Source organism: Sardina pilchardus, chromosome 7 (assembly GCF_963854185.1).
Source record: "Sardina pilchardus chromosome 7, fSarPil1.1, whole genome shotgun sequence".
Lineage (NCBI taxonomy): Eukaryota > Metazoa > Chordata > Actinopteri > Clupeiformes > Clupeidae > Sardina > Sardina pilchardus.
The window spans coordinates 15,365,112-15,393,098 of NC_085000.1; the positions used below are offsets into that span (position 1 = coordinate 15,365,112).

At 41.1% G+C, this 27,987-nt stretch overlaps 1 protein-coding gene across 2 annotated transcripts; it reads left to right on the forward strand.

Annotated features, from left to right (window-relative positions):
• The first annotated feature begins 913 nt into the window (after positions 1-913).
• Positions 914-27,856, forward strand: brpf1 (bromodomain and PHD finger containing, 1). 2 transcript variants are annotated; one of them, XM_062540852.1, is made up of 16 exons: positions 914-1,040; positions 2,961-3,752; positions 6,305-6,494; positions 6,827-7,114; positions 7,629-8,155; positions 10,388-10,559; positions 11,981-12,115; positions 14,838-14,966; positions 15,110-15,473; positions 21,034-21,318; positions 23,424-23,699; positions 24,590-24,737; positions 25,423-25,556; positions 25,727-25,842; positions 26,051-26,205; positions 27,267-27,856. In XM_062540852.1, exons 2-16 carry the CDS (start codon positions 3,001-3,003, stop codon positions 27,448-27,450), a joined length of 3,855 nt encoding a protein of 1,284 aa, XP_062396836.1. In that variant the 5' UTR covers positions 914-1,040; positions 2,961-3,000; the 3' UTR covers positions 27,451-27,856. The 2 variants fall into 2 exon arrangements, with proteins under 2 accessions (XP_062396836.1, XP_062396837.1); XM_062540853.1 differs by having other exon boundaries at positions 25,423-25,544.
• The last annotated feature ends 131 nt before the right edge of the window (positions 27,857-27,987 follow it).

Genomic DNA, 27,987 nt, shown 5'->3' on the forward strand with positions numbered 1-27,987 from the left:
ACATTTCCTCCATGGCCACAATACTGCCACCTACTGGGTCGGAAAGTCTAAGGAGATTTAGCTATGCGTGAGAATCTTTGGTACTTGTGAATCTGTGCGATGTTCACACAAAAAAAAAAATTGCAAATATCAGTTTTGCAAAAGCACATCTATATGTGTAAGAATAAAAACAAGTTACAAATTATTTTTTTTTACATTTGTAAAATATGTATTTATTTTTTATCTGTGGACATCAAAACAGGCATACTTGTGGATTACCCTCTGCACATTTACAAATATTATTGACACAAATTTAATACATATAGGCTAACAACACAAATAAATGCGGCTTCCTGCAAAATCCCTGACTTTTTTTTTTCAGGGATTTCTATATGGAGTGCTCAGAATGGTTGCACATTTATGATTGATGAGGGTGCCAAGACTTCCTCTTTCTAGGAGCCTATGAAGCTTAGGCTAGCCTACATTTGAGAGACATTAACAAATGTGTTTTTCCATGTAGGCTATTTCTGACTAGTCCCATGGGCTACTGAAAGAAAACTGAAGCTATGAGAGAGAGATATTAGCATATTTTCAAATTCCTCCAGGCATAGAAGGTACGTTTGTTAGATGTTATGTCTCTGGAAAATCATTGGTGGCGGTAGTGCGCTACATGGTGGTATCCACTCGAAAACCATAGAAGAAGACGTCTTAACAAATTTACTCGCAGATTCATCACTGGTGACAAAATGAAGACCTACGGATACATTTAATACACGTAGATTGGACATAGTTGACAGTGGCTATTGTTGTTGTGTTTACTGCATGAAATGTGTAATTTTATTATTATTTATATTATTATTATTATTACATTAGCTATTTTTGAACCGCAGGTTATGTCGAAAGTGCGAATGTCGGATACATGCTTCAAACCTTTTGTTGATCGCGGTTTGGGTGATTCCGAATCACTCGAGATCAGAAAACAATAGGAATATCAAAACAACCTTGTTATTCCTGTTAACGGTAGAAACATCTGGTAGTGGTGTGCTGATCGCTGAGTACTAGTAAGTTTTACAATCCAGTCGGTAACCTTAGATCACACATTTGAATTCCAAGTCAAATATGTTGAAATCAGAATGTCTGAAAGAGGTTGATGACTTTCGTTAACGTTTCATTTTCTATTGTATCAATTCCAACATAACTTCATCCAGTTATCACCTGATTTTCTGTAGTGCTAAGCTTTGAAATAACGGTCTGTTCCTTAGTAACACTAAAGCTGTAAGCTAACGTTAGTAGATTTGTATTGAATCAAGGTGTAAGGAACTTAACGTTAACGTTAAACGTCGATGATGGTAGAGCAACGTTGGTCAAAGTTGAGGTTTACATTATGAGGCACTTCGACGTTTGAAAAGTAACGTTTAATCTGTGGTTGGCTTTTATTTAACGCAATATCACTTTCGAATGTTTCATCTCGGGTAACGTTACAGGGTAACTTACTACAGCTCACTGTGAAGCTACAATGTAGCTGCACCAGTATTGTAACGTCACTGGTTGTTGTATCAATGTTTCTAGGACAGCTGTATGCGCTTTGCTGGTGATATGTTGAAACAATGTGTTAAATTAATGCTAGGATGGCGGACTGTGGAGGTTAACGTTAGTCTACCATCAGATATGTCAGAAGAACTTTCTTAACTGTTAGCCTACCATTAGTTGTTGAGCGTGGGAACCTCAGTAAATTCATTCGTTATTGCGGAAGGAAACGATATTGCTGCAGAGGTGTTTTAGTTCATTATTGTATATCCTGTCTTGCTTCGGTTGTCTTAACATTTGTGCGAAAGCATATATTTTTGTGACACCATATGATTTGATGTGCTATCAAGAAATTATGAAAGTAAGGCTTTTGGGTCTAAATCAGAGAAATCTCAATGGAACAGATTGGGAAATAGGATCAGCATTTAACTGATTTTACTGAGGCACAGTAAACTGAACTGTTTGGCTATCCAATGGATGGGATGTTTCTTGATCCAGAAATAAATTAATCTATCAACCCTTTACTCACATCACATGTATCTGATACAATCACACGCACACAACAATCAGCATAGGCTACTAGACATATAGGAAACCTTTGGTGTGTTCATGTGCATGGGAAAAACGTTTTTCCAGGTGAAAATATCAAAATGAACACCATCTCGTGGGAATAACTGGTGGGAAACTGGGGGAAGTTTGCAACCACTTTTGTCCTCATTAAATGGGTGTATGTTATTTAGCATAAATAAGCACAATCTATGAGGTTTGGGGTGACATGTGGGTCATTCCACCTCAATTCAATGGATTTTAGACAAACTTTCTGCTTGACCATCTCAGATTTGCTTCAAACTTTTACCATCTAAAGAGTAACCATTTAAACTAACTCAGCCAACCACATGTCACCCCAAACCTCATAGAAGAGTTCAGATGCAAAAGCCTCTAAATCCACTTTTTGTCAAAAATGAGATAATGATGGTGAGTGATTGCTCTTCACATATAGTGTAAGTTACTTCAATAATTTAGCTTCAAACCTCACTAAATACCATTCTCTTCCTGGTCTGAAATATTGATTTGCAGGCGAAACCCTATAGGAGCCTGATACAAAATGCTCATTTAAAAGAAAAGTGGTCAGACGGATTTAGAGGCTTTTGCATCTGAACCCTTTAGCTTGGTATACCTAATACATCCAGAGAAAAACATTTTTGGTATCATGGTACATGGTACCATGGTACATGGCACATGGTATCCCCTTCTGATTTTTGGCACATTTGCGCCCTCATCTAAATCTGCAGCATAGCTCAGATGTCATTATCTCATTGCTTCTTGCTCCTTTATCTTTAGTTGTATTTGATGTGTTTACCTAGATAATACACATGTTAGGATCTTAATCACACTGATTAATTTGCAAAATATTGTACGGGAAAAATGTTTTACCATCTGTCTTTTTTCCTCAGATGTAAACTGGAATAATCAGCCTTTTGCCAATGTGTCAATATGGGCCTGGATTTTGATGTAAAGACTTTCTGCCATAACTTAAGGGCTACCAAGCCTCCGTATGAGTGTCCAGTCGAGAGTTGCCGCAAGGTATACAAGAGCTACAGTGGCATTGAATACCACCTCTACCACTATGACCACGAAAACCCTGTTCAACTGCAGGGCAACATGCCTCCGAAGCGTCGAAAGGGGCGTCCACCTCGTGTATCCCAGATTGGATGTGTTGACGATGGAGTTGGAGCAGACCATGGATTGCAAATGGGCATTACGGTGCGGCGGACTCCATGTAGTCCACTTAACCAGTCCGAACACTCACACTCTCCTAGTAGGGAGACCATGACCTATGCACAAGCCCAGCGCATGGTGGAGCTGGAGATTCAGGGGCGTATCCATCGCATCAGTATTTTTGAGAATCTAGATGTGGTGTCTGAAGACGAGAACATTGCAGACGAACAGTCAAGTGAGGGAGGAGGTGGCATGTACAATGGTGGAGGATGCGGGGCGAGTACAGTTGGCACTGGGGAAATGCCTGGAGGAAGCGGTGACGTGACAACCTGCGGCAGTGGCGGAAAATCTGTTGGTTCTACGCCCAAGCCTGGCAAACATAAAAGCAAGGATAAAAAAAAGGAGAGTGGAAGCTCGTACCATCATAGTTCCTCAACTGGGCCAGCAGTTAAACTTCCTGAGGTTGTCTATCGAGAGCTGGATCAGGAGAGGCCTGATGCCCCACCGCGCCCATCTTCATACTACAGGTTTGTCTTGTTATGGTTATGGTGTTTTTCAGACGCTTTCGTCCAAAATTGACAGAATATGAACATAGTCCACACTGCAAAAGATGTCTCGCTTTATTGTTCTGTTACCATGAAGTGCAGTATTTTTCCCCTCCCTCAAATAATTTCCAAAAGAAAGCGCCTTGGTAGGACACTTGATTTAGTATATTTAATTTGAAAACATTCATGCAAGTACAGGAAATACTGTATTCTCAGGTTAAAATGTGTAGCTCTGTTACCGATATGGTAATAACGGAGGTACAGCACAGTCACAGTTCTGCCTTCGACTGTGATGTTCCGAACAACACCATATTTGATGTGTATGCGCACACTGAAAGCCTGTGGGGGCATGGCAAGTTTCATGACATTCTGTCCATAGAGGGTCATGAAATTAATTATTTTGTGTTCATCTAGCCATCGGCTTGCAGGTGGTGTTGTTGAGTGAAGGGTTGTCGGTAAGGGACCTCCCCATCCTCATACACATGCACACAATTGCACCATACTCCCCCACACATACGTAACACACACCATTATACACACATTCACCCCCACATACACACACACACACCATTACACCATAATATAATAGCAATAGATAATATAAAACATATTTTATACCGATATGCGGTACTACTGCGCTGTCTTTTGTATTTCATTATGATTAAACACGCTATTACTAATGAATACGTGATAATTTCATATATTTTTGGGAACAATTTATGCAATTGAATCTTGTTTTAACAATAGGAATTCCTTTACCATGACATTATATGTATCATAAGTCTTAGGATCATGTCAAAACTTGTCACTGTCATAAAGTCATATTATAGGAAACAGGTATAGAGACACATTTTTGTAATGTTATAATGTTATATTTCGAGAACCGCATGTTTGATGATGTTGACTTTTTTAAACAAGTTATGACTGTAAAATCATATAAAGAATTAATTTTACTAGAACATTTTGTGGTATCATTTAAGTACATTATATGCACATACATACTGACATGTTGTTCTGAAATTTTGGTTCATTAATTGCTGAGGGCACCAAACATCTACTGGGAGTAACTCTGTTACCACAAGATCTTCTCCCCTGTGTGTTCGTGTGTCTCTCTGTGTGTGTGTGTGTGTGTGTGTGTGTGAGTGTGTGCATGCACTTATGTTTGTGTCTGTTTTTGATAGGTCTATCTCTTGAACCGTTAGTCAAACTGATTTCAAACTTGACAGGTGCCTTGCTACAGGCATGAATGAGTGCATTGCCAAGTTTGACATTTGGATAAGAAATGCAAGAAGATATTGTCAAAAGAAGCACACATGTAGAAAGTCAAGGGAGTGCAGTGTAGTGCAGACTAACTAAGATGTTTGGATGATTATTATGTCTGATCTCAACAATATAAAGAAGGCATCTGGATGTGGTTTGCTTGCATAAAATTATTCAAATTATTCATGAAATTATTTGTAAATGATTTGCAACAACACGCCAACCCACACGGGTATGCAATGGCTATTAGAAATGATGTAAAACATGTTGTGTTACACTTTTAATAGCCCACACTGCCAAAGCTGCTTATGTTCTAAATTTCGTAAATGAACTTTGCATATTGAAGTTCTGAGTGTTCCACGACACTTCTCATTTTATGTTCTTAATCTAACCAAGTGTTATTAATAATCTTACATTAAAGTAATACAAAACAATGCTTTACATGATAAGCATTCTAATCTGGTCACATGTGACTTATACCAGTATTATGACAGCATTAGCCTACAGTGAGCACCACTTTTAGTTGTCCAGTTTCACGCGACCTCACGCGTGAATCACACATATTTTATTTATTTTTACCCAGTGAAGCTGCAATGACCCAAACAACCACCAGGTAGCACTTGTGAGCAAGGTTAGGTACGTCAGGATTTAGTAATACAGTATAATCAAACAGTCAGTCAGTACCGGCGATGAGATTAGACAATCAAAAGACAACAATAAGCTGAGCGATTGCTAACTTTACTGTAAGGTAATAAAGAGAAAGAAGTAGGCTAGTAGGCTATGATTTGAAATGTAAGTTGACTGTTGTCAAATAAGATAACATTATTACCCTATACTATGTAGGTTCACATCTTATCTCTCTCTGTCACTTTTGAGTAAGAGTAGGCCTAGGCCTATGACACACAACACATTACATCCTATTTTTAAAGCAGGCCTGTCTGTGTAATTGGTCTCTGAGTTTTCTGCAGGAATAGCATGTTTTGAACGGTAGTAATAATAACAATAATAAAAATAACAATATCAACAATGAAACCGATGAAAAGAAGTACAGTTCAATCCAGGAGATTCTGGCCATGTCCACGTGTAGCCAGATGTGTTTGAAAATCCTCTTTTTTCGTGTCTTGGTGTACACTGATACGCAACAGCAGTTGAGGGCTGTCAAGAACATGTCAATCAAACAGAGCGATATTGGCCAATCGGAGACCTGACATTCAGGTGCAGGTATACTATGCAGGTTCAGGTAAAATATCTTGTCTTTTCTCTCTCTTTCTCAGGTACATAGATAAATCATTGGAAGAACTGGATGAAGAGGTAGAATATGACATTGATGAGGAGGATTACATCTGGCTGGATATCATGAATGACAAACGTCGTAGTGATGGGGTGGCTGCCATCCCCCAGGAAGTCTTTGAGTATTTGATGGATAGGCTGGAAAAAGAGTCCTACTTTGAAAGTCATAATAAGGTGAGACACATGGTAAACATAAATGGACCATTGAAGATCTTTTTTTTTTAAACTGAAATGAGTGAACAGCTTTGCAAACACCACATGGAGCACAGATGGGACTGGGAAGGGCTAGTTATCTTTAAGGGTCTAACAATGCACTGTGGCACAATTAAAATGGGTTGGGGGTGGGAGGGTGACTATGCATGGATTACTAAGATAAGAAAAATTCAGATGCTGGTCTGTACTTTGTAAACTGCCCTTGTCATTTCAGTGCATATTGTCTTGATGATGAGGGTGACATTGCAATGCCTATACAAACTCGTCTCTTGTCTTTTATGTTCACCTTGAAGGGAGATCCCAGCTCGCTGATTGACGAGGATGCTGTTTGCTGTATCTGCAATGACGGAGAATGCCAGAACAGTAATGTCATACTCTTCTGTGACATGTGCAACCTGGCAGTACATCAGGAGTGCTACGGTGTGCCTTACATTCCTGAAGGCCAGTGGCTGTGTCGTCGTTGTCTGCAGTCGCCATCCCGAGCTGTGGATTGTGCACTCTGCCCAAACAAGGGAGGTGCCTTCAAGCAGACTGATGATTCTCGATGGGCCCACGTCGTCTGTGCGCTATGGATCCCAGAGGTGTGTCTGTGTGTGTTTTTGTGCATCTCTGTGCAGATCTCAATGTCAGTCACTAGGGAAAACTGGTATGTCATTTCTAGGAATTCTTCAGATTTAAAATGTCAGCGTTCCCAACTGAGGGCATTATTCTCTTCGTACTGGACACATGCTGCTATTTCATAAGCATATCAGCAGTGATATGAAGCAGTGATATAAGCACATCATTCATGATTCCTGGTGAATGAAAATCGGTGGCTGGATGACAGATATGTCACATTAAACTTCACTTACGCTTGAGAATCAAAATTAGAATCTGCCAACAGGAAAGGGTTAATATAACTTTGATGGATTGTAGATGCTAGCACAGTGCCCTCACTCCCTTTGAGACAGATACATTTGGAGGGTTCAAATTTGTATTGATATGGCAGTATGAAATTCCACTGTGAAGTAACATAAAGTACATGCGTTGTTATGAATGCCCTGAAGTTTGACTTTTATACAGGTTACATGAAATACTTTCATCTGTATGTTACAGGTATGCTTCGCCAACACAGTCTTTCTGGAGCCCATAGACAGCATCGAGCATATCCCACCTGCGCGCTGGAAGCTCACCTGCTACATTTGCAAACAGCGCGGCTCTGGCGCGTGCATCCAGTGCCACAAAGCCAACTGTTACACTGCCTTTCACGTGACATGTGCCCAGCAGGCCGGGCTTTACATGAAGATGGAGCCCGTGCGGGAGACCGGGGCTAACGGGACCTCGTTCAGTGTCCGAAAGACAGCATATTGCGATATTCATACACCGCCTGGTACGGCGAGGCCGCTCGGAGGAAATTTGGGTACTGGGAGCCTTGGGTCATCCAACAGCGACGGAGGAGAGGGGGAAGAAGACGATGAACTTATTGTAACGGGAGAGGAGGAGGGTAAAGGTGGGTGGAGCTCTGAGCGGGCCAAGAGGGCGAAGGCCAAGTCGAGACTGAAGATGAAGAGAGCGAGGAAAATCCTGGCAGAGAAGCGAGCAGCCGCCCCGGTGGTGTCCGTTCCCTGCATCCCCCCACACAGGTGCTTATCCTTACACTGTAGTGTAAACCAGCACACACAGGCTTGTGAGCATTTAGTACCTGTTGTCAAATTGATGGCAGGTGTCATTTTACATTATACTACACTGTAATATGTTTTTGTAAAATGCTGTATTATTTCTTCTTTTTTACTCGGAATTCTCTGGAATAATCATTAACTCAAGTTACTCAACTCAAAACTGTAATCTCAAACCTGCATTCGTCAACTATTTCTTATGCAATGTATTATGCATAAGATAATTACATCGTAACTACATATACGGGACTTGATAAAAGCATTCATCAATTGAATGCGGTACAAGTACTAAACTTGGAGTAACTGTTTTTTTTCTAAAGTCATGTTGATGAGACGGGTGCTAGTTACAGGCAGAGGTGTGGAGTAACTAATTACATGTACTGTACTGAAGTAGCATATTCAGATATCTGTACTTTATATTTATTTAGTATTTGTCTAACAATGTTTTTCTTCATTCTCCTACATGTTTACATTTTCAATAATAGTGATTCAAAAAGGGGGTTGACTTTGCATCACTGTACTGTAAAAAAAAAAAGGTGCAAACAAGTTGCACACCTTTTCTGCCAAGGTTCTTTGAAGAACCATTTTCTAAGGAATTTCAGTTATTGAATTGGAATATTTATGTAGGCTACAGTACACTTCTTTTAACAGAAACAGGTGGGAAAATAGTCCTTTAAAAAGGCCTGGAATGGATACATTTTACTTTTATATTAAAGTATAGCTCAGAGGCTGTAGTTTGTTTCTTTCAGAGATGGCAGAGGGTCTACCTGTGCCATGTATTAGTTCTACCTGTGCACTTAATACAGGTGATTTCACTAATTAGCTGACATTGTTTTGCACACTGGTCTTCTACTTGTGGATGGAAAGTGTATACTGTTACCCTTTGTCTTCCAGATTTGTTTATTATTTTTCTTCAGTAATTTTGTGTAAACTATTCCTGGGATACTGAAAGACCAGGCAGCGCGAAACTTGTTGAGCATGTAGCCCCACAAGGGACACAGAACCATTTGTTTTGTTTTGATCTGTTGATCCCCCCACACACAGACACATACACAGGCATGCACACAGACACACAAGCACACACACACATACAAGCATGCACACACACACACACACACACACACACACACACACACACACACACACACACACACACACACACACACACACACACTCAACTACACACACACTAGGGGTGGACGATATATATAGTCTGCGATAATATCGTGATTGTTGTTTAAACGATGTGTGGGGGAGGAGGGGCACACTCAAAATCACGCATTGAAACCCCCTGCATTCACTTAATCAGGAGGTGTATACTGTACAACAGAGGTGACAGAAGCCACTGGCTGCAGCAGAGCAAGTCACATGATCACCAGTGGATAGACATACACACACGCACAATGTTTCATAATGTTTATGTTCTGTGGCTACTTTGTTCAAGTGGCATTGATGAGTTAAACAGACGTTTTTTTTCTACACTGTAACATTGTTATATGGAGAGAAAACGTTAGCCTTTGAGTATTTTAGTAGTCAGTTGTAAACAAAGAACTACTCTTATGTAACCCTTTTGTAAATGGACGATGAAGTTCGAGCTAAATACATTTAGCGATGATGCTAACCATTAGTATCTCTATGGGATTTCCCATAGGCATTAGCCATAAGCTAACGCATTAGTTTCTGTTCTGTAACATGGAATGCAAGCCTACATGACTACTCTTTCACAAAACATTGAAGGAACGAAGAGATGTACTCTGTTGTTCTGCTTAGTTTTACAGTGAATCCTAAGTAATGGTTTGAAAGGAACTTCAGCTTCAGATTTTCTCTTGTAAAACTGTTAGTCCTATCCATCTTCTCTAATGTACTGTAGCTGGCTAGACCATATCATTACCACACACACAAGTGGGGGCAGAATTAGAACTGTGTCATAGTCTTCAGCCTTCAGTCTGCCCCACACACATGCACACACTAACACATACACACACACACACACATGCACACACACTATACACTGTAGTCCACGTTCAAATGTGCATTTCATCAAATTATAATTCATAAATAAATGATGCAATGACATTGCATTTCTGAAATGTATGTCCTTTAAAAGGTTCCATCCCAGATGAAGAAGTTGTGCAAATGTCTTAAAGTACACTCACTGGTACACACACACACACTAAATATCTCATTTAATTTTGACAGGTTGAGTAAAATTACCGGCAATTTGACTGTGCCCAGGAAGAGTCAGTTTATGCAACGTTTGCACAGTTACTGGACCCTGAAGAGGCAGAGTCGTAATGGAGTTCCTCTCTTGCGTAGGCTTCAGACACACTTTCAGTCTCAGCGCACCAATGAACAAGTGCTTCCTGCAATTGTAAGTGATTCTGTTTATTTGCTTTTTTCATTTTAAAATTCTACTATAGATTTTATCAACTCAATAGTCATTCAATATGGAAAATGCAATTTGATATTTTTACTCATCTAGGTGATAGACCTATCTGTAATAGGAATGGAAATGTAGGGTAGCAATTTTTAACTTTGAAGTCCACAGCGTTTCTCAAATTGATTATCTGGCATATTGACCCGCATTCAGCAGGAGATTGTTATCACTAGGCCTCTAGCGAGTGAGTTAGCTGCTTGTGCTATGATGGGTGTCGCCTTCTTTCTAAGTCTTCAGTCGTTAGTTTAAGAATACTGAGATGCTGTCCCAATGACCTGATTTAGTCTCCTGTAGTGGTCTACAATGAGTAACAGTGTTTCCTGTGAGTCACAACGTGCATATATAACTCCGCCATTTTAGAGAACTCTACATGTATGTAGAGCGGGCAGAGATAGGAAGCCAGTGTAGCTGGATGAGCAGCGGGGTAACATGTGCCCTTTTGGGTTGGTTGTAGACCAGACGCGCCACCGCGTTCTGGATCATCTGAAGGGGTTTCAGGCTGGGAGACCTGTCAAGAGGGTGTTGCACTAGTCAAGTCGTGAGATGACTATTGCCTGTACCAGGAGTTGGGTAGCATCTTGAGTCAAGTAAGTCCTGTTACAGATAGAGCTGTGTGTCATCTGCATAGCAGGGGTATGAGAAGCCATGTGAAGGGATAATCTGTCCCAAGATGGTGGTGTATATAGCAAAGAGAAGTGGGTCGAGCACTGAACCCTGGGGGACCCCTGTGGTGAGATTGTGAGGTACAGATAGCTGTCCAAGCCATGATATGTTAAATGAGCGTCCTGTGAGGTAGGATTCAAACCAGGAGGCAGCAGAGCTGGAGATTCCCATGTTAGAGAGTATAGAGAGAAGGATGTGATGATTAACCGTGTCAGAGGTAGCCAATAAATCAAGCAGAATGATGCGCCTTGGCCACTTTGAACCCAGACTGATTTTGGACAGGTTGTTCTGTGAAAGGAATTCAGAGACCTGTTATGAGACTGCTCGTCCCATACCTTTGGATAAGAAAGATTTCTCATGGTATCCAAATACAGTGTCCTCCTTTTAAAAGAAAATAACATTTTGTATCAATGATGAAATACAGTATTGTGCATCATACCCCGACAGTAGTCTATAGTGCGCCAACCTCTTCACCTAAACCATCCGGACCATTTACTCCGGTATGAACAAGACCTACCAGAGCCATGCCCATGGTCCAGTTTGAACACTCGGAGTCCATGTGAGATCTAGGCCCAATTGTCTGGGGATTGTTCGGACGTTGTGTCTGAAAGTAGTGGCTGAAGTGTGATTATGTGGTCTGGATCCTGTACATCTTCTTATTGACTTGTTAACATGTTTTCATGTGTCCACAGAGGCTAGATAGTGAAGACAAACATTCAGCTCTGAAGGAACAACTCAAGGCTTGGCAGAGATTAAGACATGACCTGGAGCGAGCCAGACTACTTGTAGAACTGATTCGCAAGCGAGAGAAGCTAAAGAGAGAAACGGTAAGAAGCATGCATGGACAAGAAATTCTTATTTTTAAAAGTAACGTTAGTTCTGTGCCTGCTTTAGCTGTCATTTGGACCTTTTCTATGTTGTTACATTGTCATTAATATAAATATCTAACCATTGCAACAGTGCTCAATCATTTAGGTAATAAACTTCAAACTAATAAACTAATAAACATGTTTTGGTCTCTGTGGAAACGGGAGAAGGCATAAGTTTGAGATTACTTATTGTCAAGGAGAGCAAGCTTTTAAACTGACTGAGGAGCAGAGATATAAATGGCAAAACCGACCCTAGGATTAACCCTTTACAGCCATAGCTTTTCCTTGGTTAATTAGCCTATTTATTATATACAATTTTAGCCATTTATTCCCTCACACAGTGAGTCAATATTAAGTAAGGATTCACTTTAGGCTATACAAATAATGATCCCTAAATGCTTTTGACTGGACTTTGGACTAAATGCTTTGTAATGCTTAGGCTATACCAGGGGTCGGCAACCCAAAATGTTCAAAGAGCCATTTTGGACCAAAAAAAAAAAAAAAAAATCTGTCTGGAGCCGCAAAAAATTAAAAGCCTTATGTAAGCCTTATATGAAGGCAACACAGGCTGTAAGTGTATATTATCTTTATTAGCCTTATCAAAATGACTAAGTAGGCTACAACAAGGCTACATATGAGCTTTCATGATTAAATGTTTTTCCCTGCAGCGCATCTCGGAGAGAATGACACACCACGTGACTACTCCGCTGTATATGATGCTTTAAGTTCAACTTCATGTAATCAACATCCGTGAACCGTTGTTTTCCACGTTTTAATATCTATCAGGTTGCAACAAAATTTCTCCAGAAGTAGGCTACTGCAATCGCACTTTTTCTCTCAGTCCCAACTGGGTAGCCTAGTCGGCTGCAAATGTAGCCTGCCTTCCCTGAAAATGTCTTTCTAAATGTCGTTCTCTTTTTGTTGTTCGCCAACCTCTCATTACAAAGCAAACATGCAGGCAATCCTTCCGCAATGGCAATGAAAGCAAATGATTCGGTCCATTCTGCCTTAAATTCTCTGATCTCATCGGCTATCTTTCTCTTTTTCCCTTTGGGATCCATGGCATGGCCCATGCTGACACACCCGCCGGTTTGTTTACAACCATAGGTTTACAGTCACCTGCCTGGCACGGCGCCGCCCTGAAACGTGTGTCGCAGGCTACCAAATCTTCGTTGACAGAAATGTTGAACTCTAATATTTATTATGCACATTTTTACAACATTGGAAAACGTTAAGAATGTTTGTCCTCATACAGAAACCATATTAAAACAAACTAACAAAAATCCCCCCATTCATTTTCATAAATTTTTGAAGACGCTCCAGGGAGCCACCAGGATGGCGCTAAAGAGCCGCATGCGGCTCTGGAGCCGCAGGTTGCCGACCCCTGGGCTATACAAATAATGATCCCCAAATGCTTTTGGAATGCTTTGACTAATAGGCTATCCAACGAAAATGACTATAATTAAGAAGACATGGGGCGTAGGATGTGAATTTGCAGCTTGTTAAACCTAAATTTTCAGGCAGACAAAATGAAGCCAACGTGGCCCCAGCTGTGGCACAACGGGCTGGGACACCTGAACCGAATGCCGGCGACATGGGTTCCATTCCCGCCCTGTGGTCCTTTCCTTTTATTTAGCACAAAGCCTGGTGTAATACAGCCAAAACCGTATAGGCATTAAATCAAGTATCCGTAGCTTAATCCAAGTAGGCAATCATTTTATTTGTCGTCTTCCAGAAATGCTTTACCAACATGGACGTATGAGGACGTTCATGCCCAACAATAAATTGCATGAGCCATCATCTACCAATCAGCGTGTAAAAACTGGTGTCAGAAGTGACAACCATGTAACGCCATGTTTTTAAACATTTCTGCTGCGTGAAGCTGAAAGTGAGCTAGTGTGTTTTTTGGGAACTTTACAAAGGTACAGACCAGAGCCAAATAAGGTGCAGCCGCCTAGTTGTCGTAATCTATCAGCTTTGTTGCAATCCCCCCCGTTTTAAAGATGAACTATGCAATTTTCTTAGCTAAATTTGCCTTAACTGATCAGCTTCGGAGTCATTGGAATGGTTATTTTACTTATTTCGGGTTGAATGACGGCTGTCTCGCTTCCCCCTAGCGCCTCTGAGCAGAAAAAACACGCTTGTAAGTTTGTGCCAAAGGGCCGGTGGCACTGTCAAGCAGAAAGTCTCCATCCTCACGATCGTGCTCATGAAAAGGCAGACTGGCCGATTGAGGAGTGTTGTAAAATATACACGCTAAAGCTGTAGGGGAAGCTCTGCAGAGAAACCTCTGAAAACGAAAAGCGAAACCGGCGATGAAATCGCCAAACATGCATAGTTTCCCTTTTAAGCAGCAGTTTCAAGTTGTGAGATTTCCATTCGAAGGAGGTGACAATGGGATTTAGAAATTCCCTGTATGTTTATTTTGCATACCGAACTGCCGTTATTCAACTATGCCAAGTTAAATACGGTTTTGGGTTCTTTCACCCCTGTAATTGAGAATGTAACAACATAGAAATTTTCCGTACAGATAGAACAACAGAAGTATAGCCCAAGTAGCATACAGTTTCCTCTTCTGGCAACAACCACGAGACTTGACCTGGAGGCAGTCTGACCAATGATTGCTGCCTTAATTTCATTTCTGTTTCAATATGACAAAGACATTTTGTTTTTGTCCTAGATAAAAGTGCAGCAGTTGGCACTGGAGATGCAGCTGACGCCCTTCCTGGTTTTGTTGCGCAGCACCTTGGAACAGCTGCAGGAACGAGACACAAGCAACTTCTTCACTGAACCGGTGCCCCTTAGTGAGGTACATCCATACAGCCACATTCTCTGTGAATCTCTGTTAACTTAACACACACGCACACACACGCACACACACACACACACACACACACACACACACACACACACACACACACCATAGTCAACTCTTGATTGAATTTCATTTAGGTGCCTGACTATCTGGACCACATTGAGCGTCCAATGGATTTCCAGACTATGTGGGCATTGTTGGAGGGACATCATTATCCAAACTTCCAAAGCTTCGAAGCTGATTTCCTGCTTATCGTCAATAACTGTCTGAAGTACAACGCCAAAGACACCGTTTTCTACCGCGCTGCCCTGAGACTACGGGAGACTGGCAGCTTTGTACTTCGTCAAGCCCGACGGCAGGCTGAACATACTGGGTATGACTATGAAAGTGGCATGCACTTACCTCGGGAACCCAGCCCAGAGAGAGATCAAGACTGTGACCGAGAGAGTGAGCGAGAGCAAGAGTGGGAGCAGGAGAGGATTGCATCGGCCACAGAGGAAGGTAAGTATAGGAACGCTATGAATCATTTTATAAAAATCGGATTTTGGCTGGCAGTCTGAACACTGTTTCAGTTTGAACTGTTTAACCTGAATTTGGTTGGGTTTTAAGTCGGTAGATTTTTTAATCAGTGGCAGCTTGCTAGCTTTTGGACAAAGACATTTATGTGTATCAGGTAAATCCAGTTGTAAAATGCTACAACTGGAAGCCTTTTACTGAAAATAACGGAATTAGTAGTACCAACTTTGTGCACCAAAAACAAACAAAAATGGTCATTCTCCTACCTGTGACGATACCAGGTGTTCCAGACACGCATCAGTAATGTCAGGGATTCCATTCTCTTTCTTGTAAGTCAGTAAGGCCTTTCTAGCACAGGACAGTAAAGAGACTGAAGGAAGCAAGTGGGAGAGAGAGATGGGGTAAGATCCAGAAATTCTCTTTAAATAAACTCCTGGTGGACTTACAAACCTCGTTTTATTACAGAGCCTATTTGTACTGTAGAGGTTTGATACCATTCCGGGGATTATAAGTAGTCATGACATACATCTTTATTTTTGATCTACAATGATGAGTAGGTGTTTCCAATGTTTTGGCTGGAACTGTACATATGCACCCAAAATGTGCTGTTTCTACAATGTCGAGTGGGATTGTGCACTTAAAAAATGGGTTTCCACGGGTCATGGAATTCTTGGAATATCATGAAAGTTCAGAAACTCTATTCCAGACATGGAAAGTCGGGAATTTTATATTTTTTTGGGGAAAGTCATGGAATATTTGGGAATTTTGTTGTAGCAGTTTAACATTTACTTGGCAAAATACATTAATTAAATACAAATATCCACAGGGAACTGGTGTACATCTGGTTATTACCTAATTTGCTTGCTTGAGTAGTCCAACTTTGGTTATTCAATGCTTATTTATTAATCTCCTGCGCTAAAAAAAGTTAAAAGTTATTGAACGCTACACGGCTGCTCTGAAATCATTGGTCGGTATATTGTACTATTCATTATATAGTAAGTCATGGAAATTCAGTTTTTTTGTCAGGGAAAAGTTATGGAATTTTACATTAGAGTGGGAACTCTGTGAAAAGCCTTCATCATAGACTAAAGTTGGCTACAAAAGGACCCAAAGCTACCATGTCTGCCCATATAAGGAGATTCAGGTGCTAATCGAAGAGAATACCTATTGCAAGTTGCCCTGCAAGTTACTGTAGCTCTGGAGTAGTAAAGACATAGACAAGTCATATCCAGGGTTCCCAAGGGTCATAGAATCTCTGGAGTATCATGGAATTCTATAACCTGACTTTCGCCAGATCCTGTAGTTCGCTGTCTGCTTCACACAAGGATCTGGGACTTCTCGATAGGAGATGTATTTCTGAAGGCGGGTCCTTGTAAAACATCCTCGCATGTGATTTGATAAACCACTTGCCTGTTATCTTGAATGACGTGCTAGGCTTCTTCAAGCTCTTGCCAAACCCGGTCGGAAGAAGAGTAAAAACATCCTTGCCACCAATAAATGTCTTCAAAACTATTCTCTGTTAATCTTTTAAAGAATGAATACTCGATAGATTCGACAAAACGGTTGAAATAGCAGAATCAATGTCAGCACAAGACTCCTCGCTGCGTGCCGCCATTGTTATTTGAATCAAACACTCGCTTCGGCGCTCCTGATTGGTTGCTCATTTTTTGATCACTGGCACAGGGGTTTGGATTGCCCTCGAGTCCAGACCCTTGTGTGGAGCTCAGCGAAACGCCTCTGGTGGAGCATGGCGGAACTACAAGGGTCTGGCGAGAGTCAGGCTAGGAATTCTAGACAGTCTATTCCAGAAATGGAACGTCATGGAATTTGATCATTCTCGGGGCAAAGACGTCATGGAATATCAGGGAATTGTATGCAGCAGTTTACTTGCCAAAATACTGTAATGCATATTTCCCTGCAGAATTGGTTTACTGTATATGTGATTATTAGCTTTACCGCTTATTTGAGTAGTTGTGACAACCCGACTTTGTTTATTCAATGCTCATTTATTGATCTCCCCCTCTAAAACCCTCTGTGGCTGCTCTGAAATCTTTGATCGGTATATTGTGCCATTCATTATGTAGTAGGTCATGGAATTTCAGGGTGTCTTTTGTCAGGGAAAAGTCATGGAACTTTACCTTTTACTGAGAGTGGGAACTCTGCATAATGCATTGAAGATCACAGAACCCACTTGAAGGCAAATTATAAAAGTGCGTAGGGCAAAATGTCTGCGTTTCAGAATCCAAAATCCAAATGCAAATAGGAAAATCTCTTTATATGGGCAAAGATGGCAGCTTTTTTGTTGGCGAACTTTAGAGATCTATTGGTGTGATAACCTCTAGGCAGTCAAAACATTGATACTGTGGTGTTATTATGTTTATGTGATGAGAGGTGCAAGCTTGTCACCTTCTAGCGCAATTTGTCTCTGGTTCAAAATAGGCCATTCATGTGAATTATGTAGATCTGCATACAAGTAAGCATCACACATCTCCCTGTGGACTAGTAATCTGTCACACTGGGCACACATAGCTTGAGGCTGATAAGGCATAAGGCTGCCCTATCACATCACTTACTAGACCCCACTCATTCCTAAAAATCTAAATGCGGGTACCGCTAAAAGTGCAAAATAACACACGTTTGCTGCAGGGGCTGCAGTAGTTTCCGCATCTACACTACCTGACGTTGTCCAGCAAAAGGTGGAGGAGAGGCGACTGGTCATTGCCACTGCCAGGCAGAGGAGCAGGCATGTGACAGGGAAGACAAGGAGGGAAAGAGTGAGCATGATCGGGCCAAGGGACAGAGGGAGCAGGAGAGTTAAAGTGGTAAGCATGGAGTAGCATGTAATGTCTGCCATGCTATAATGATGACCACGATGGTCAGTTTGATAATGCTGAATTGTTATTGATGATTAGTCAGTCACCTACACCTGGCACCAGCCAATGTCATATAGTGATATTTATTTGGTATGTTTTTGTTGCTGGCATAGTAACAGTGCATGAAGATGCGGTTCTGTTATCCAAAGTCATTGTCGTCTTCTTATTATTACCCCTGCCAAGGAGGTTATGTTTTCACCAGGGTTTGTTTGTCTGTTTGTTAGCAAGATAACTCAAAAAGTGATGTGGTCTGAAATGACCCAAGGAAGAAACGATTACATTTTGGGAGAGATCCGTATCACCGTCTTGATTCAGGAGGCGGTTATGTTTTTCTCTTGGCAGTGTAATGGCATGGTATGGCCACATGGTGGCAATCTGAATACTTTAGGTTCAAATGTATGACGACCAAGGAAGAACAATACAGGCGTAGGTCTGCGCTCTTTGAGTGCTTTTCTAGTTATTATTATTAAAGTGCATGAAATGCACTGTACTGTTCTAGTTATTGTTAGTTATTAATATTATTCCACTTTTAACCTTTTTTTGCGTTCAATTCTGCTTGAACCATTTAACATACAAACTCCTTTCCAACTTTGTTGCGTAGATCTTCTGAAGAACTGGTGAAACACACTACTGTTCAGAAGTTTGGAGTCACTTAGAATGGTCAGCAACTATGCATCCAATGTTCCAATGGCACATTCTGTGTTGTGTGCTGTTGCGTGCTCTATTCAGCTTGAACCACTGAACGTACAAACTTGGTTGAGACACCGTTCTGTAGATCTTCCAATGCTTTGCCGGTTTTCATTTTTGAGAAGTTTATACATTTTGAGATATTTGCAATTAAAAGTGTATTTTTACGACGGGTTTGGTGCTTCTTTCATTAATATCATTAATATGTTTTCCTGCTTTTTTGTCGTATATTTTCCTGCTTTTTTGTCCTTTGCCAATCAAATCCCTGATTAGACCACATTATACATAGCAGGGTAAGCTATTCGGAAAAACAGATTTTTTTCCTTCCAGTGTTTTTATGAGCACCTCCCTGACCGTGACGTTGTTCCGAAAGCAGCACCTCCCTGACCGTGACGTTGTTCCGAAAGCAGCACCTCGCTGACCGTGTCAGTGCTCTCACTCTCTGAACACAGAGGGGCACCACTTGCTGAAGGAATACTTGGTTGTTATACACTCTTCTTTCTCAGGACGCACAGTCCTGACTGCACAACCGGCGCCCCCTTTTGGTTTAAGCCTACTATGCCACCTCTCCCGCAAAGCAGGCCATTCGTTTTTCCAGTGACCCTTCTGCAAGCAATAATTTTTTTTTTTAAGATTATTTTTTTGGGCTTGTTATGCATTCAATTGGACAGGACAGTAGAGTGTATGACAGGAAACGAGCAGGAGAGAGAGTAGGGGCGGAATCCGGAAAGGACCACGGGGCGGGAATCGAACCCGGGTCGCCGGCGTGCGGTGCAGGTGCCCCAGCCAGTCGCGCCACGGCTGGGGCCCTGCAAGCAATAATTACATGTATCCTCCGACTCAAGGTTTCTCCCATCACAATGATCATGTTTGTGTGCGCTGAAACGACAAGGGCGAAACTCTTGATTATGGCACAGAAACTATGCTTATGAATCGAGACCTATTTATCAGTGAGCTTGGCTGCCTCCGGGGCGACCTTTGGAAACCCGGCCTTATTATAGTACAGCCTGTTAACTCCTAGGTGCCACCCCTGCATTCAGCACCCTGCAGGACACAGAAACAGGCCACACATAGAGTAAAAGGGCGGAGCCGGAGCCCCACCAAGAGTTAACAGTGTCGTAACATCAGTGACAAAACCTGTTTTAGTGTAAATGAAAGGCCAAACCATATGGGAAATATATGTCTTTTGTCGTTTTATTTGCAAACAAAACCAACCTAAGCATGCATAGTTGCTCCTCAACAGACTCTAGACCGATGTTGTGAGCAGAGCTAAGTTCGGCTGGCTTTTAGGCTAGTAAATATGGCCATTTTCAATAAAGTAGGCTACCTAGTTTTTATAGCCATTCCCTGACTTACAAATGTCAACACACTTTTTAATTTAGTGTATTCTCTTGTCTTTCCCAAGTTGAAACTTAGTGAAAAAGAAAGTCAAACCTTTGAATATAAATAGGAAAATGCTTCTGTTACATTTCTATGTAAGATTTCCTAGGGATGCCAATAATTATGGGAAACATGTTTTGTTTTTGATTCCCTTCAAAGTTGAATATCCCCTCATTGTTTTCATTGTGACATTAGAATAAATCACCAAAAGATAATTTGTTTTATTTGTTACATGTTTTAGTCAACTTTACCAAAGGTGCCAATAACTCTGGAGGGACCCATCAAGACCCAGACACAAACATGCACACACAGCTAATTCGATAATACAAAACAAGTAACGTATAATGGCCACTGAGGTGTCCAGTTAGGCAGTTTAGGCAGACTTTAAGCAGTTCAGACTGTGTATGTTGTATTGCACTGTTAAACAGTCATTGAGTAATTAAGGGGATACAATGTAATATTTTAGATGTACAAAGACTTACAGAAGTAGGGGATCGAGAGGACATGGGAACCATTCTTTTATTTTCTTTGTGTAGCAGGTGGCAACACCATACGGCAGTCTTTGTACATCAATCAACCTAACATTTCTCTCTGCCCCGTTTCAGACCTACTTCGACCAGAGAATCGCAGACGCTTGCCACTTGAGGAGCAGTTGCAAATCTTGCAAGTTCGATTTGAGGAAGTCAGCTCTGGGAAACACAGTATCGGGCAAATGCGGCGCGCCAAAGCTCTGCGAAAAGAGATGACCGTCATTAAGCGCAAACTGGCCCATCAGCGAGAAGGAGGCGAAGGTGTCGGAGTCCCTACAGAGGATAGAGTCTCTGCTCTACCCCACCATGCCTCTGTAAGCACCTGTCAGGATGATGAGGAAAGCAGCAGTCAAGAGAAAGGTAGCACATATAGTGGATTGAATGTTTTACTATTTTAAATAGTATAATTAGTTTCCTCCTACACTGCAAACAAATAAATAGTTTTATTAAGTGTTATTGAGCTTAATTTAAGTTGAAAAAAAATCTAAAATCTAAAACACATCTGCTTGAAGTAGACCAACAGTGCAAAATAGATGCATCAGAAACAACCAAAAACCTGAAATTGTGAATGCTTTGATGTTGCCATTTAATGTGCCAGAATAGCTCATCAGTAGTTAAAGCACGGGAAGCAGACAGCCAGTTAGAGTTGGAGTTAGGAATACCTGAAAGTGCAGGTAGATCAGGATACTGTGTGGGACTATCAACAACTGTCAGCGTTATGCAGATCTGTCTGAAGATGACGCATGTTTGTATTGTAAAATTCAGCCAAATCTGAATAAGTGGAATGTGCCCACTGATTTGACAGTCCTGGAACACGACGTAAGGCACAAGGTGCTGCCTTCAGAAAAAAAAACTGTTGTTATAACCTGTCTGTACTCTTTCAACATTTACAATACATTGGTTTGTCTGTTCGGTTCTTAACGCAAGGACCCAACCCAACAGATTTTTTCGTGAAAAGACGTAATTACTGTAGCTGTGCAGCCAGAGTCTGAAGGCCGTTGGACCTGGAAAGAGATTTATTATTCCATTATTACATCATCATTTAATAACCGAGTTGGAACCCTATCCATGCTACCAACAAAATGTGGACAGGGGCTCGGGTGTGCAGGCGTCTGCATCAGAGGGCACAAGGGTAGTGATGCATCATGGGTTTTGATTTTTGTGAGAGGACTTCTTTGATGTTTTGATGTTTTTGACACATTTGTGGTCATACCCACCAGGTTCCTGAAGTAGTTTTTGTCAACTGTATAGGGAGTTGGTCTATGGAAATGAGCTGCAAATGCTTGTGCAATGGTGGTCTGCTTGTCTTGTGAAACTGAAGGTTTCATACTTCTCACTGTCTGTGAATGTAGTAAGACGTATTTTTAAGTAGGGTAATTTTACAAGCATCAGATTAAGGCTCTGTTCGAAACGGGAAAAACTTCTGCCTTCTAAGATACATAACTGGGGAGTAAGGCAGCACGTGAGGTTCGAAACCAAAAAAAAAATACTTTTGCTGCCTTTCAAGATGTCTCAACTTGTACAGGTGCAAGGTCAAATGAATATCGAAAAATTTGTCACCTGACGAAGACCATACTTGGTCGAAATGTTGCGTCAATAAATCACTTCGGGAGCAGCAGCAACACTTGCGGGTACTGCAGCAATTTTTCAAAAATGTTCTATTGTCGTGTCTGAATATTCAAACGCTCAAAGGTCTTTTAATGTAATGTGAAATTGTAAAAGATAATCGTGAAAGACAAAAAATCTTTTAACTGTATGATTAAACCTGTAGCCTACAAAGCATTTCCTTGAGTTGACAATAGCATTTTACTTACAGGCTGGGCACAGGCTGTAGACTGCCACGGTACAACTACAGGCTTCAGAACAGATAACTACCTTGTTCGAATGATCCTGTTGTAGCATTGTTCCAAAAATATATTGAAGCAATTTAATCCTCAACTCTTCATTCTTGAGAAAAAAATGTGCATTGTCGAGCTTTTATTCCTGCATAGGGCACAAGTCTGTTCAGCCATCCTTGCTGTATTGGAAAACTATCACTGGGCTACACAAATTCTGTGGGCACGGTCTCAACTGGGCAAGCTCATGAATAGTAATGACCTCACTAATTTTCACGTCAGAGTGAGCAGCTTTTCCAATTGGCCTGATTTCTCCGCAATTTCCATTCAGAGGCGGTAGCAGCTCATGTTCACAATCACAACATAACACAACCACGTATGGACCTTGCACATTTTGAAAAAATACAAGTAAAAACGGTTTTGTATGGCAGGGCACTTTTAACTTCCGACCATATTACAAGCCATGACACCATTTATTGGTGTTTTATACAGTTTCCTATATAGTCTATGAGCTAATACAATAACCACAACAAATGTCACAAATAATGCAAACCATGTCTTTTATCACTCTCCTGGAAATTGGTTATCAAAATGTCTAAATCTCTACATTTATTTTGTCTTCCTTTTTAGATTTGAGCACCTCCTCCTCAGTATTAGCTCCAGAAGTTGGCCGCCGGACCTCTATCCTTTTCAAGAAGAACCCTCGAGTTGGTGGGCCAGCCAAACGGCCTGGACGACCACCAAAAAATCGTGATCCACTGCATTTGGGGTCTTCAGGTGTAAGCAGTTCAGTTGGGCCACCACAGCTACCGATGCTAAACCCTCTACGTCCAAAGAAGAAAATGCGCAGTCCTCGTACAAGTTCAAGCTCTGAGAGTGAGAGCGATAATGATGACCCTCTTCCTGGTATGTATATTGACCATCAATTGATTTCCTGTAAATTGTAACCCTTTATATTAATGTTGGAAGTGGTGTTCATTAATGCAGTAAGGGGGGAGTTAGTGTTATTGGAGAAAGATTGTTGATATTCAAGCGCATCAGCCAAACAAATACAATGAGCACTTTGAATGCTGTGCTGTTTTCGGAAGTTTTGTCCCAGAGTGCCAGCAATCTAGATCACTCTTGATCATTTTTGTAGAGCCATGTTATAGCCATGGACACATACGATGGCTCGTTTGAAAGTTTAGACTTTAAGCTCTCAGCCGGTACAAACCATTTATTTCTAAATGCCTCTGTTCCTAAGAAATCCCAAGCTTAACAGTGGCTAGTTTTCATCAACCATGTTTTCATCGGGGACTGGCGTCTGTCTGTTTGTTTGCAAGATAACTCAAAAAGTAATGGATGGATTTCGATGAAGGTCAGAAATGACCCAAGGAGAAATTATTGGGAGTGATCCGTGTCACCATCGGGATTCCGGAGCCGTTTAAGTTTTTCGCTTAGCTGTGTAATGGCAGGGTATGGCCACGTGGTGGCCTTCTGAATAGTTAAGGTTCATATGTATGACAACCTAAGAAGACCAATACAGGTGGAGGTCTGCGCTCTCTGAGTGCTTTTCTAGTTATCTTTCAAAAATGTTCTTCTGAAGCATGGCTCATTACACATCATTTGGTTGGCTAGATTGGTGGTGCACAATACTCTTTTATTGAAACAAATCTTGCATTGACTGACAATCTTGAATTTCCCTTTCGTTCCCTTTGGCTCCTAACCAAATATTCTCTTTCAGGTTGAAATATGCCTCTAATTAATCAACAAATGAAAAGAATATTGACCAAGGGATGCTCTGTTTATGTCCACAGGTTTGCCTAGCAATGGCTTTGATGGTGGCAGTCAGCCTGTCACAGAGAGTTTCCGTGTATACCGCAATGAGCGCAGTCTCCCACGTTCCAGCTCAGACTCTGAGTCGACCAGCAGCAGCAGCAGCAGTGCAGCATCTGACAGGACCAGGTATTCAATACATTATTGTGCACATATATGCAAACGCTATGAAGCCAAGCAAGAGTGTAACATGAACTTGCAGCACATGGACAGGTGGACATGCTAGCAGGGAGATGGAAGCCAATGGGTGCTAGTGTATCGCAGCACAGCAAGAGCCAATTTGAGTAAATTGGTTGTTCCATAAAGCTATTGTTTTGTTAGTTAGAATATTGTATTAATTTACTAAAATATGTACATTTACTGCATGTATGTATTTACTTCATTACTTTAATTATTATTAATATATATATATATATATATATGTATATATATATTGTTCATATACTGTATTAATGTGATGCATGTGCTTGCATGTCACCCTGTTTGCCCAGGGTGACATACAAGAACCACCACTACATGGAAGTGTGTGTGTTAGAGATGGGGAAGATATAGGACACTGCTATGTGAGCACTTTGAGGGATGAGCAATTTGATGATGACAGTGTGGCAATATGACAGAACAGTCCTATAACAGTCCAATATAGCAAAACACTACAATTAATCTGACTCCATAAAATGAATAAGTGGACCTTGAATATTTACTTGATGTGCCTCAGATATATATTTTGGGAAAGAGAGCTACATTTGTGTATTACTAGTCATGTTTTCTTTTTTCTTGTAACTCTTTTTTAATTTCTCTCCACCTTATTCCTCAGCACTACTCCATCTAAACTTGGCCGTGGAAAGCCATCATTTTCTCGTTCTGCCTTTCAAGAGGACAGCAGTGAGGAGACATCAGGAACTGAGAATGACACCTACTCTGTGGGAGCAACTCGTGGTGTGTCTCATAGTAAGAAATTCACTCAAACGTGTAGTCCTTTAATATCTCTCACCTGATACTGAAATAGATAACCTTTTGTTTAATTTAAATTCTTGGATTTATTTTGGCAGGCCAGCTTTGGCCCACATGACGCCTGTTATGATTGAGTTCTTCTTAATTGAGTCATATGTGTTTTTCAGTGGTCCGAGGCCGTAGTAGATCTGGTTGTTGGATGACATCAGATGACTACACATCTTTAGATGCACTGGACTTAGTCTGGGCTAAGTGTAGAGGTTACCCATCATACCCAGCACTGGTAAGTCAAGCATTTCAGTCCATAGATGAACATGTGTTTTGTTGAGTAAATTTACACAATTGAAAGAATGGGCAAAGAAGCTCACTGTAGTAAAAGTACATGAATGTGTGGGCTGCAGTCATGCTCAGATTTGTATGTTTTTCACTGTTAATCTGACTTTCTGCTATCTTCAGCTGTTTTTCTAATTTGTTTTTGACACTCATTCCAGATCATAGACCCCAAGATGCCACGGGAGGGTGTGTTTCATAGGGGCGTTCCCATACCTGTGCCTCCACTAGATGTCCTCAAGCTTGGTGAGCAGATGACCCAGGAGGCCCGTGAACACCTTTATTTGGTCCTGTTCTTCGACAACAAGAGGACCTGGTCAGTTTCTTTCAATTCATTGAACTAGATTGTATGTATATCTTTGGCCGATACATCATACATTGTGAGTGTGTGTGTGTTCTGATGTGTTTGTGCGAGTGTTTTTGTATGAGGGTGTGTGTTTGAGTATGCGTGCGTGTACATATTTATGTGTACGCTATATTGCCGAAAGTATTGGGTCACTTGCCTTGACTCGCATATGAACTTGAGTGACATCCCATTCTTAACCCATATGGTTTAATAAGACGTTGGTCCACCCTTTCCAGCTATAACAGCTTCAACTCTTCTGGGAATGCATACCAGAAGGTTTAGGAGTGTGTTTATGGCATTTTTTAACCATTCCTCCAGAAGCGTATTTGTCTGGTCACACACTGATGTTGGATGAGGAGACTTGCTCTCATTCACCCAAAAGGTGTTGTTTTGGGTTGAGGTCAGGACTCTGTGTAGGCCAGTCAAATTCATCCACACCAAACTCTGTCATCCATGTCTTTGTGGACCTTGCTTTGTGCACTGGTGCACAGTCATGTTGGAACAGGAAGTGGCCATCCCCAAACTGTTCCCACAAAGTTGGGGAAAAAAAGGGGATAGCCTCTTCCTGTTTCAACATGACTGTGCACAAAGTAAGGTCCATAAAAACATGGATGACAGAGTTTGGATGTGGATGAACTTGACTGGTCTGGACAGTCCTGACCTCAACCAAATGGAACACTTTTTGGATCAATTAGAGCAGACACATCAGTGTGTGACCTCACAAAATGCGCTTCTGGAAGGATGGTCAGAAATTGAACACACTCCTAAACCTTGTGGAAAGCCTTCACAGAAGAGTTGAAGCTGTGATAGCTGCAAAGGGTGGACTGACGTTACTTTATTAAACCCTATAGATTAAGAATGGGATGTCACTGAAGTTCATATGTGAGTGAGCAACTTTACAGGACTGTTTTCTTCATTTCTGTCCAAACTTATGATGTGTTGAACCCATTAGACATTTGGCTTCTATTCAGTTTTCATTCAGATCTGAATTCATCATTGTAAATGATTCTACCTTTTCTTCTTTTTTTCAGGCAGTGGCTTCCACGCTCCAAGCTGGTGCCATTGGGCGTTGATCAGGAACTGGATAAAGAGAAGATGAATGAGGGGAGGAAGTCCAACATTAGGAAGTCAGTGCAAGTGGCTTATCACCGAGCCATGCAGCACCGTAACAAAGTTCAGGGAGATCCCAGCAGCGACACCAGTGACAGTGACTAAGCACCTGCATGCTTACAGACCTCGTTTGAAATGCACAAATACACTTGGAAATTAAAAAGAAAATGTGGACTATAATAGTCATACAGTTACATGTATTCCCTTGTTGGTGCAGTAGTTTCATTTTAAGTTTGTGCAGATGAAGAAAATTTACACTGTCTGTAATCTCTATGTAATTTAAAAGAATTTGGACCACTTCTGTTATATGTATCAATATGGACCAACAATCATGACCACAAATTACTCATAACCATCATGGTCGCATTCACCTCATTCATCACCACTGTATACAACACTTTCAACACTGCGACTGGGATTGTTGCAGCTCTATCATGGAGACATACAAATGTCATGTGTTTGTTTTTCATAAAAAGATAATCGTGCAAATAAATTGTTTAAAAATATCTTATTCCAGCATTTCCACACACAGTGTTGCTTTATACGCGCCTTAACACAGCCATTGTATCTAAACATGTGTTGATTTTTTTTCTCTCTCTGCTGTGAGTGTTCTTTTTATATTTGGTATGGTACGATGGCCCA

Excerpts from the sequence above, each read along its gene's own strand:
- brpf1 (XM_062540852.1), top strand. The coding sequence starts at position 3,001 with ATGGGCCTGGATTTTGATGTAAAGACTTTCTGCCATAACTTAAGGGCT. Across the intron at positions 12,116-14,837 it reads AGAAGCTAAAGAGAGAAACG|ATAAAAGTGCAGCAGTTGGC; the intron begins GTAAGAAGCATG and ends TTTTTGTCCTAG. Across the intron at positions 23,700-24,589 it reads TAATGATGACCCTCTTCCTG|GTTTGCCTAGCAATGGCTTT; the intron begins GTATGTATATTG and ends TTATGTCCACAG.